The sequence below is a fragment of the Camelus ferus genome, chromosome 10 (assembly GCF_009834535.1).
Source record: "Camelus ferus isolate YT-003-E chromosome 10, BCGSAC_Cfer_1.0, whole genome shotgun sequence".
NCBI lineage: Eukaryota > Metazoa > Chordata > Mammalia > Artiodactyla > Camelidae > Camelus > Camelus ferus.
This window is the reverse complement of record NC_045705.1, coordinates 21,004,603-21,016,717: the sequence shown is the minus strand read 5'-3', so window position 1 is coordinate 21,016,717 and position 12,115 is coordinate 21,004,603. Positions and strand designations below refer to the sequence as shown.

Genomic DNA, 12,115 nt, shown 5'->3' with positions numbered 1-12,115 from the left:
AACCCCATGTTGGTCTAGGTCAGTGATTCTCAAACTGATGTCCTCAAACCAGCAACAGCAGCATCAGCTAGGAACCTGCTGGAATGCAAGTTCTCAGGCACCACCCCAGGCCCATTCAATCAGAAACTCTGGGGGTGGGATCCAGCAATCTATGTTTTATCAAGCCCTGAGTGATTCTGATGCATGCCCAAGTTTGAGAAACACTCACTTAGGTCAAATATACTGTAATCCCCTTGTAACAGCAAGCCCAGTAGAATGCAGAAATAAGGAATTATTCTGAGTCAAAACAAATAATATGAATTGTGACCCTAGCAATCATTACATGGCAGCCTCAATTTTGGAGATAGGTTGCTTAAAGGTTCAGCTTTAAAAAAAAACTCAGAAAACTTGTTGAATGATGGTTTTCTAGAGCAGCTTATAAATCTATTTACCCTAGTAATTACTTGCATAAGATTCATTTATGATCTGAACACTGAAGAGTTACCATCTTCCATTTATAAGTATTATTAAATCTTGCATTGTGAGTCAAAGCTCCAGAAATTTAGAGTATTTTACAATTCAACTCTGGTGAATGCCAAATTTTGTACCAGAATTAGAAAGCCTCTTTGGACACACAACTGGTTTAATTTTCTACTTTTCAAAATGAGGGTGGCTTACAATCCCACCTCATTCTGAAGCAGCTTTTAAAAATAAGGAAAAGGATATGGTATCTGCAGTGGTCCCAAAACTACAATCTGCCTAATACTTGAAAGAATACTTACTTGGAGACAAATGACAGTACCTTAACTAGCTTCATTCATATTGTCATATATCCTATTCAAATGGCTTAATTTAGGTCCAAGTAGAAAAACTGTCCATTTGGGGTTAAAATTTACAGTATAAACTAAATCAATATATAAATAAGGACTTGCTTATCAAACTGACGGATCCAAAATTAACACCAACAAAAAGAGAGGGGGCAGAGACAGGAGTAAAGGACTCCAGACAAATACAGCTTTTTTCTTCCCCAAGCTAGAACATGGTTCCAAACTAGAGTGGTAAAGACAAATTTGTCAACTACTCATATCATCCACATAAAATGAATATTAAGTATTTTTTTCTGGCAACTGGATCCATTTTTCTAGCATAAAGATATGTTCATCAGAAAGCCTACCACAATATTGACATAACAAAAACCTGCCCTCTTACAGTCTTTCTATCTTGAAATACCTATCTTTAAATTCAATTTAGGGTTCCTTTTTCAACTACTGAACAAGTATTAAAAATTCCTTTTCGGAGGGTGGGGAATAGCTCAGTGGTAGAGTGCATGCCAAGCATGCATGAGGTCCTGGGTTCAATCACCTGTATCTCTATCAAAAATAAGAAGAGGAAGAAGAAAATAAGAAAAAAAAAATTTAATTCATTTCTAGCACCACATATGAGCAAGATAAAAATCAAACCATTTCCCAGACTACTCAGAATCTCTAAAGCAGAACCATGGTATAGAGGTGGGATAGACGTCACCCAATAAATGTCAAAATACTAGATACTGAGAAATAATTACCCTAATAAGTGCTGCCCAGTCGCACTCTATCTCCTGTTTCTTTGTTGCCTGTAATAGTTGACAGTATTTATTATGTGACACACATTCAAATTTAAAGTATCAGGTAGCTAACCCTATCAGGGAGGCACTATTATCAACCATATTTCATCTAAATGGAAACTGAAAGAAAGGGCAATTAAATAACTTGCCTAATGTCATAAATCTCAAAAAAATTGTGACTCAACATTTCCCCACTCTGCACTCCAGCCATGGCCACATCTTGTTTCTGCCCTGCTGCTGTTTTCCTCCTTTTCTTTCCCCAGAATCGCAGTACAGATCTTCCATTCCTCCCACAGATTTTTCATCATCACCAGTTACTTTACTGAAATGTTTTTTAAAAACTCACTACAGTGCCATGAGGGTGCCAGAAGATGAATATCCAAAATAGCTGTCCTCCAGAGCTTTCCTCCTTTACTGTTACAGCCAACAAATTCCATAAATGAACAATTGAAAAAGAAATTTTTTTAATTTAACAGTTAAAAAGAAAAGCAAAGAAGACTCCAAAAACCCAAAAATTCTTCAACTACACAATTTGTAAATAGTCACAACAAGAAAGAGTAGGAGTAGACAACATCTTTAGTTTGAGTATCTGGGAAACTATGTAACTCCTGTTCTCAATTAAGGGAATCTCCAAACTGGGACAGAACACTTAAAAAATGAAGCCTAAGATGAACAAAAGTAGTAGGAACACCTAGCTGTACCTAAAATCATTTTATGTCTCCAGGTCAAATAAATCACTTCCATAGTACTGAAAGAACCTATAGAATGACCAGTGCAAAGACAAAAAGTCAAAGATTTCTTTTCCTCTCATTTGTCCATAATCTTCAGTGACATTATTTCAAGTCCTCACTCCCTGCATTCCTGTTCTTCACCTAGAAACATCAGTTCTGACTTTGCCATATAGTGGTAGGCAGCTGACTACCTCCAATTCACCTTTCACCAATTCAGTTGAGACTCAGTTGCTAGTAAAATTCATAGAAGACAGGAATGATAAGAATCAAAAGTTTCTTCAATTTTTAAAAGGAGGGTAGAGAGAACATTCAGTACAATCCATAGATGATCCATAACAGCTCTCTTCAAATGCTGGAAGCCTTACCATGCAGCAGAAGTCTGAGTTGTTCCAGAAAACAAAGTATCAAACAGTGGTGGCAGGGATCTAACTCTAACGTCATGAACTTTTAAGGGCTGTCCAAAAATAAAACAGAAATGAGCATTCTACCAGGCCCTAGACTGCAGACTTTCCAAACACTAAAGAACAGTAAAAGGATGCTAAATTAGGTATTATATAAGATCCCACCGTAAGATAGTTTTTCAAGCAGATAACCAACCAGTTTAATTTGAGGGTTTTTTTGTCCAATTGGAAAGAAAAAACAGATAATCCTATTTTTAAAAACCCTTATTCCTTGTCCACTGGTTGTAATTACGCAGTTAAGTCTGAATGAATGGAAGCACCTGACCCTAGGCAAGAAAACAAAAGTTTAGAGTTCCAGCATCACTTACTTTGAATTATATTCTTAAAAAGTCTAAAGCTTGTGCATTTGAAAAACAAATGATCATAGATAATCTTAACAAGTGTCTTTTGAATTATATTAGTTGCTTTAACCGAACTACTCACTGGGATGAGGTGATACAACTGAATGGTTTATACGCTGTTGGGAGTTCAATGTAAAAAGATGTGAACTTTAATTCATTTAAAATGGAGACCAAAGGTTTTTTCCCCCAATAATTGAAGTATATTTCCGCTATTTCTGTTTGTGTAAGAATATTAAGGGGAATGCAATGAAATTTCTAGTAATTCACAATGGCTCAAACACCAAGAATCATCTGTCCTTCTTCCTAAGCATATTAGACTATCTAGATTTTAAAATAAGTTCTACTTGGCTATTCATCAACTCTGTTAACTTAAAAAAAAAAGAAAAGAAAATCCTTCAGGAAAAAAAAAATCTCATTTCAATTAAAAAAAAACAGTGCAAGTATATAGCTCTGTACATAAAGCATTTTCCCCCTAATGGATTAATCCATTTCAACAGGGTTTTGTTGATGAAGCTACAAATATTTCTATGTAATGATTCAGTCAAACTAGCAAATTATTTATTTAGCATATGCCACGGTGTGATATTAATAAGTCTCCGTCCTCCAGGAGCTTACTAAGTATTTTGAAAAATACATAAGGTAAGAAGAACATAAGGCAATATAAAAACATCAAAGAAATGTACAGACAACAGAAAGCAGAGGAAGTTAAAGGAAGCACACTAGTTGAGCATGGTCAAGAAGCACACCTTCCCCTTTCCTCAGGAAATATGAATTCTGAACTCTGCTCAATAAAGTCTCTTTCATCTATACTTTTACATTCATACCCCATCAAAAAACAAAAACAAAAAGACAAAACAAAAGCACTCGTATATAGCTGGTAGAAGAAATAAAAAGAAGAGCATAAGTCAAGCACCTTACAATTCCAACTTTGGCTGACTTTCTCTTCTGCTACTCCTCTAATTCTTCTCTACTACATACATACCACACATTCTCTCACCCCTTGCCCCTAAAAAGGAACTAATTACTAAAAAATATCCAGAAGCCTGGAACACAAGAATTAAGATGGAAAGGCTGACATACCTCCTACTTCTCTCTACTAATGCTTTCCCAAATTTTCTAGTCTATAACATACCAAGCTTGAATAGAGAATGTGCATTTGGGGCTTACCTAAGTAAGCATAAAAAGAAACCAGAATTTAAACTTTAAGAGTTCATTTCTTTAAAATAATATGAAGTCCCAGTGATGCCTGATACAACAGGACCTCATTTGTACTGCTAGTCTCTGGATCCTAGTACCTAGATCGCCTACAAACACAAATTTAACAATGAGATGTTAATATAGGTCTATCAAAAAAGAAATAAAGAGCTTTTTTCTTTTACTTTCAGCTTTTTTAAACAGAAGAACTCTAAAATTAAAGGATCTGAAGTAAAAGGCTTTCTACAGGATCAGCTTTAACATAAAAAAGTCCACCTATGTTGCACACCATTACAAATTCTCACTACCCCTCCTGAAACATTACAAGAGACCTTGGAATTCTCCCATTTCAACCTGGGTCATTTTTACATGAGCATCTTAATTTCCTCTTCTGTAAAATGGACTGGAATAAATTCTATGTTGGCTTTAGCTCTTAAAAAATCTTAGATTCTGTAACATTATGATAATGAAATTAAGACTATATTGCTATAAGTCTAACCTTTTCAAGTACTTATGAATTTTTTTAAAGATGAAAGAGTACTAGACTAATCATCTAGTTCTAAATGTAAACTAAGAAATTAATTACATAAAATGACAAATTATATGCTTAATCTCTAATTCATACAAAATGTATTCTGATACAAATATCTGCCACATGGGAATTAACCTGGAGCAAAATAATATGGCCAGGTTAAAACAATACATTCTCATTACAATACTTAGGATTCTACTCTCATCCCAGAAAAAGGTATTCACGTTATCACATGAGGGAATTCACATCTTTTTCTTTTAAATTCAAATTTTAAATACTTCTCTATGTCACACACAAAGAGCACACCCAGACATGCAGAGGGAAACAAATTAAGCATTATAAATACCTTTTTTCTTTGACAAGGTGAATGCAAAACAAAGTACCATACCCTCTGCACTGCAGAGGAATAGTTCATGCAACCATTGGAAAAACCAACACAGCAGCGATATTAACTGTCAAGAAAAACTTCAAGTGTTATCCTGAAGATTTTGCTTCAAAATAGGAATGTTTTTATTTCAAACTACTTAAAGAAATTCCACACAACAGCCACACTGAAAATTCTAAATAGATGCATACCGCAATGCTCTGGAAAGAAATGTTACCCTAACAATTCTTTTTCAGAATATTACCTGAAAAGATATAAAAAGCAAAAAAACTTAAGAGTATTATGAGAAACAGTACACTCTGGCTATACTTCTGGTCACATGCTGGTTACAAAACTCTCAGGCTGTTTTGCTGGACAACACTTGTTAATCCTTCACTTACCAAAGTTACTACTGTCTTAACTTATTATATTTACAAACAGTATAACAAGTTATAATGTTACCTATTAAAACATTCTTTATTCTACATCAAAACTGATTACATCTTACCATATAAATGAGCTCTCTCAAGTTAAAACTAAGATTTGGTTTCAAAATATCATCTTGCATAGGCTAGTGCCCAGTTCTATACCAACGAACTGATGAAGAAAACTAGGCAATCACTCAATTCATTACTACTTGTACTTTAATCAGCCGAGACTGGTAAATGGGAGGAGGGTGTAGCTCAAGTGGTAAAGCACATGCTTAGCATACACAAGGTTCCGAGTTCAATCCACAGTACCTCCTCTAAAAAATAAGTAAACAAACCTAACTACCTCCCCCACAAGAAAGACTGGTAAATGTAGTTTTACACTTGATTCTTTTTTATTATAGCTGTATTTCTTCTCTTTGCTAAACACTTATGTAGTCTAAAAGCCCAAATTTCAAAAACCACCAGGCCATTTAGTTGCATTACATAATAGTGTCATATTTCATCAATGTTAAGTATGCATTCTCACTGAACAGATGCTCAGCTTTCCTTGAATGACTCCAACTTATTAGAAAATTAACAAATACCTCTGTTTTTTCAATGAAGTACAATAAAATTATTTCAATTCTCTACGTCTTATTGTAAGTGGTATTACTAATCAAGCAATAATTTTTATCAGAATACTTGATTTTAGACTCCATGGAAAAAGGCATTTTGTCCAGAAGGCTCCTATGAAAAGGTCAAGACTAAAAGACAACTCAAATGTAACTTGCTAAATGGACTGAAGTAAAAAGAAATCCAGTTATAAACAGTATCTTACTTTACTCCACAGCATTTCTAAAAAGGTTCAAAACTTTTTTGTAAAATAAATCCTACTTTAAATGTATTAAAAACGCTCACCACTAAAAAAATGAATCATTCTAAAATTCTTTGATACAGTAAATCATCTAGATATACAAAAATTCAATTTAAACTAGAAATCACACGTGTTTAGAGGAAAATCCAAATGCCTTGAGTCTCAATTATTAAAACTATAGGTTTTACTTTTTAAGTCATAACATCAGTACTGCCAACTCAACTATTGAACAAGCAGGTAGCTCAGTCTGTGAGTTACCAAGAAGCCTCACTTAACTGTAATTTGACCTTTCTGCTATCTAGTACTCAAACACTAAGAAAAAAAAGATACAAAATGCATTTGTTACTTTGTTTAGTTAAAACTTCTTCATTACAAGGGCATTTTCCAGTGCTTACTAGCCTAGTCTATCATTTCTGTAATAATAATTACATTACTTTCTCTTTAATTGGGAGGGAAGGGGGTAGGCAATGAATGTATAGTAATACAACCTGTTTTGACCTGTCATAGTTCAGGACCTCATGGGGCTTATAAACTAAATTTCTAATTTTTTCAGACACACTTGAACACCAGAATCTAACAGTCACCTAACAACCAAGTTAACTAGTACTCAGTGTCTGACTTTATAAGTATCTTTCAAGAACCACTTTTCACTCATTAAAATATAAATATATTAAGATATCTACACTTAAATATTACATTATTAATATTTATCTTCCGATTTCTAGTTTAAAAGAAGAGATTTCTCAGGAATTTTGAAAATTAAGCCATTCAAGTGTCAACCAGATTCACAGGATTTATTACATTAAGAGTTTTTAAAAGGTACCTAAGTCTCCATTTCAAATAGAGCAGCAAAAACTAAGTCAGATGGCAGGTACTATGAAGATACTGGTCTTGGGCATGTTTATCCTATGTTGCTTTGTTTATACTGATAAATCTTATACTTTCAAACCTCTAAAGTAAACCAGTGTTTAATCAAAATAAACGATCAGCAAAAGGTAGAAATCCACATTTAGTGCATCTTTCAATTTCAAATAAAATCCAAGTAAAATTCCATATACAGAAGACAGAATTATCAATTCTAAAACTATTTTAAAACTCCCCCCAATATGTAAAATAAATCATTAAACAAGCAATTAAAATAATTAAGGTCTACATAGCACCAGTTTTCTTCAAATTACTTCCCACAGCCCAAATTTTAGTCAAGTATATTTACTATTTCAACAGCTTAAGTAACACTATTAGATGGCTGGCTAAACATTTTTAAATGACTTCTACAAAATTCAAGATGTTATAATAAACGTTTTACTAAAGGCAGATAAGCAGAAGCTATTAAAGGAAAGTTATTTTCTTTTTAAGGTAAAAGGCAAAAGTTTGCATAATATTCACAGATGTAATTACCCCATTTTACTGATTTGTTTTCCCTTTCCACCTCTAATCTTACTGAAGGTGAATTATTCACTCTGCCAAGACCCTTGCTCTACACATGCAAACAAACGCACAGATGCGAGCGCGCGCGCGCGCACACACACACACACACACACACACACGTGTGTCCCTCTAAACACAGCCAGCACAGTCCTGAGCTGAAAGCATAAAACAAAAGCCCAACTTGAAGATAAACCTCACTGTGCGACCTAGAAATGCTAAATACTGGGCCCAAAAATTGTGGGTATGGCTTTTTTTTTGGAGGGGGGCAAGGGAGGCCATTCGGGGCGGCTGCCTGCTCTCTGCCCTCCCCCTCTGCTTTCGCTTTGTGCTCACAATGCAGCTCCTGTAAAGAGCTTCCCTCTCCCCGCAGCCGCCGCCATGTTAGACGCGCTCTCCATGTGCCCAGAGACCTAGCGATCCCCTCGGACTCACCCGGACCCACCCCCCAACGAATCTCGAGCGTTGCAGTCTCCCTCCCATCCCTCTTTAGAGTCCTCGAAGGACAAAAAGCCGCTGCAGAAAATTGTCGGGATCGACTAGAGCGTGAGGCTCGGGGGGCACCTAGACAATTGAAAGAAACAAAGAAGGAAACGTAGGGGCTCCTATCAGATAGGGGCGTGGGTAGCCCCTATCTAAATCTAAGACCTCAAGAGGGGCCTGATGGAGAAGCAATTCTAGTTTAAGATCCTAAAAACACTTCCCTCGCAACAGAGAAGAGGGGCCACTGAGCAGGCCTCAAGCACACGGTAACGGAGCGGACAAGCCCCAGGGTTATAGGACACAGGCCGCCTCCACTCCTCGAGGCAGTCGGTTGGCTCCTAGGCACCCCCCACACACAAACACACCCCAGACCTCTTCATTTCCCCCCGCGGGACCCCGTCAAAGAAATCGGGCATCGGCCACGTAGAGAAAAGCATTTCACAGTCAGACTCGGCGACGGGACAGGCCCCCACCCCTATATATCCCACTCCCAAAGGCCAAAGGCCTGGCCTGCAGCAGGAGGAGAGTAATAGAGGCCCGGGGGCCAGGGCCGCGTCCGGGTCAGGTGACAAGCACCTCCCCGCGAAGCCCGTTTTCCGGGCACGACGCTCCCGTTTACTGGGGAGGCAGGGAGTGGGGGTGGGGACCGGGTGGAAGGGAAGTGTCCGAGACCCGGAGAGTGAAGGCGTCAGGGTTGGAGCATCAAACCCTCCCTTCCCCCACTTCCCCACCAGCTTCTAGCACCTTTTTCTTCTCTAGGTTCCGAAGTTTCTTGTCAATCACCCCGAGAATCTGCTTCATGGCCTCGGTCTGGACAGCGCCGGTGCCGGTTGCGGGGTGCTGAGAAGCTGGCGCGGCGGCCCCGGCCCCCGCCGCCGCCTCGCTCCCTGAGGAACCCGACGGGGGTGGCGGTCCCGACGACTTGCTGCCGCTTCCACTGTGGCTGGTGGCCGAGGGCATCTTGAGACCCAGAAGGGAGAGAAGAAAAAGCGGGAGGAAGGACAAGAGCGGCGAGTCAGGCGGCGGACGGGGCGAGACGCGGGACAAAACGCGCAGCGAGAAGGAGCCTGCGCGAGCGGGTGGGGGTGGGGACGGGGCCGGTGCGCGCCGCCGGGGCAGGAAGAGACCGCGGGATCGCGCGCGACCCGCCAGCGGGGCGCCCGGCCGGGCCTCGCCCCGCCCCCGCCCCTCCCCCGCGCGGGCCGCGGGCCCGGCCTACCCGCCCCGGGGCACCGAGGCTCGCGCCGGGGGCGGGGCTTCACAGCTCCGGCCGCCAACGGCCAGTGCAACGGTCCCCACCGGGGAAGGCCGGCTCTCGCCGCCTTGCGAGGGAGGGAAAAGAGAGGTCGGGGCGGAGAGGCGGAAAAGGGTGGAGAAGGGCACTGGAGATGACCGAGGTGGGGGTGCGGGGGGGAGGGGAGACTTGAGGAGCTAGCCCCTCGCGAAGGTCCAGCCGATCCGGAGGTAAAGGACACTCGGGGCAGCGGCCCTCTTCCCCTTCAGCGCCTTGGTCTGGGCTGGCGCTCACCGTGCGCGCGCGGAGGCCGCTGGAGATCCCGAGTGCGCGGCGGAGGGGGCAAGGGTGGCGGTGCGTTCTGGGCAGTGTTGTGCGCTCCGTAGGCGCAGGCCGCTTCGCCCTGTTCCCGCTGCACCGAGAGCCGCTGCTAGTGAGGCGGAGAGCCGGCAGCAGGAGGGACTTAGGAAGCCAGCCCTCTGGGGCGGAGGGGGCGGGAGAAGCGGAGGGCGGGGGCCTTCGCGGCCGCTCGGCCTGCCCGACGCAAACGCCTGAGGAGAAGGGCAGCCCGGCCGCCCGACGGCCTGCCCAAGCCCCTGGCCTGGGCGGAGGCGGCCTCTCAGCGTGGTCGGCGCGGCCCCCGGGAGGCTGCCGGAGCGGTGCCTTGAGTTTGGGGCGAAATCGTAGCTAGGGTCCTTCAGGCGAAGTTGCTTGACGTCCAAACGGGGACAATAGGTGTCAAGCAGCTGGATATGAGGCTGGCGACTGCCCGGCGAAGAACCCTTATTTGGTGGAGGGGCGGGGAGTGGGGGCAAAGCCTCCTGCAAGCAAGCGGTGCGTAGAGTGGGTGGTGCAATCCCAGCTTCTAGAATTCCTTCTGTATGCAGAGCAAGCAAACTCCCACACCCCAAAAGGTCTAAAGACAACTTGCCGCTTCCCCCACAAAATAACCACCCAGTAACCTAGGAGTTCTCTGTAGAACGCTTTGGAAATAAGCAAGATGGTTTTGGTTTTTTTTTTTTTTAAAGAAATCTTAAAACTGGCTTCATAATAAAAATAATCTCCAGCTACCTTGAGACGACATGTACCCAACAGACCTGAGTATTTCAAATCAATCTTTTTTTCTTTTGTATTAGATTCACCTAAAACTTTTAAGAGAATATTAAATGAAAACAAAACAATGGGTTGGTTTTTGTTTTTCTTCAAGAGAGTTATTACAGCCTTGTAATAAGGGTATGGACAGTGAACAAAAGAGAAGCAACATCCTGAAAGAAAATGTATTAAAAGGAATATAATCAGTGGAAAATTCAGCAACATAATGTTAGATGACAACAGTAAGTGATCAATTTAAATGCCATGAAAAGGGGATTTTAAAAAGGAGTCTACCAAACCCACTTTTCCCTGGAGAATAAAATGAGTAATACTGGCTGGCAACAGTATATCCTGAGGGAGCCTGAAGAAACAGCAGCAGCCTCTAGCCTCAAGATATTCCAGTTAGCTGCAGTCTGTTATCTATTCATTCAAATATTTATTGAGCACCTTACTATATGTTAGGAACTCTTTAGTGCTAGGGATTGTGAACAAAAAAAAACTTCTGTATTCATGGGACTTACATTCTAAGTGGGGAGAAGTAACTAAATACCAGACAATGAAGTGGTGGGGAAAAAAAACACGGTGATGAGGAAAAGCCTTACTGAGTGACACTTGAGCCAAGACTGAAGGAAGTGAGGAAGAGGCCATGCACTTATCTTGGAGGAAGAATTTTCCAGATAGAGGGAAAACCAAATGCCAGGATCTGAGATGAAAGTATGTTTGGTGCGTTCAAGGAACAGCAAGGAGGCAACAGTGGCTAAAGCAGAGTAGGAAGTGAGGTCAAAGACAAAAAAAGAAATCCGAAGTTCTCAACATGAGAATTCCTTGGTTTTTGTAGGATATAAACAGTACTGTTCCTCTGCTTTGTATCTGAAACTAAGTACTTTATGTAGGATTTGTTGATTCTTTGCAATAACATTTGATCTTGAATTTGAATTGCATATCATAATTTTTATATTTTTTCTTATCTGGTTACCAATTTTCAGGATTTTGGGCATACAAGTAACAGTGAGGAAATCTACTCTATACTGACTCTAAAATGCAAATGTGTAGGAACTTTCCTACCCTCATTAAAAAAAAAAGACAATAAAGCGGTCTAGTCATGTAAAGCCTGGTAGACCATTGTAAGGACTTCTGCTTTTGCTGAGTGAAATGGAGAGTCACAGCGTGCATAGAATTCAGCAGAGGAGTAATATGATCAACCTGTGTTTTAAAGAAATCCTCTTGCTGCTGTATAAAGAATTCACAATGTGTAATTAGAAGTGAGAGGGAGGGTGGAGCAGGAGAAGCTGGGAGCCCAATGAGGCTGTTGAAATAATATGGACCAGAGATGGTGGTGGCCAGAATTAGGGTGTTACAGTGAAGGTGGTGACAAGTGGTTGGATGCTTTAT

At 40.9% G+C, this 12,115-nt stretch overlaps 1 protein-coding gene across 1 annotated transcript in view; it reads right to left on the bottom strand.

Annotated features, from left to right (window-relative positions):
• Window positions 1-10,083, bottom strand: part of CAPRIN1 (cell cycle associated protein 1) — a 33,471-nt gene extending 23,388 nt beyond the window's left edge. The window contains exons 1-2 of the mRNA XM_032488442.1: window positions 9,926-10,083; window positions 9,142-9,357 (exon numbers count right to left, since the gene is read on the bottom strand). Coding sequence (XP_032344333.1) covers window positions 9,142-9,357 — 216 coding nt within the window. The 5' untranslated portion in view covers window positions 9,926-10,083. The remainder of the gene's footprint in view (window positions 1-9,141; window positions 9,358-9,925) is intronic.
• Window positions 10,084-12,115: the final 2,032 nt, after the last annotated feature.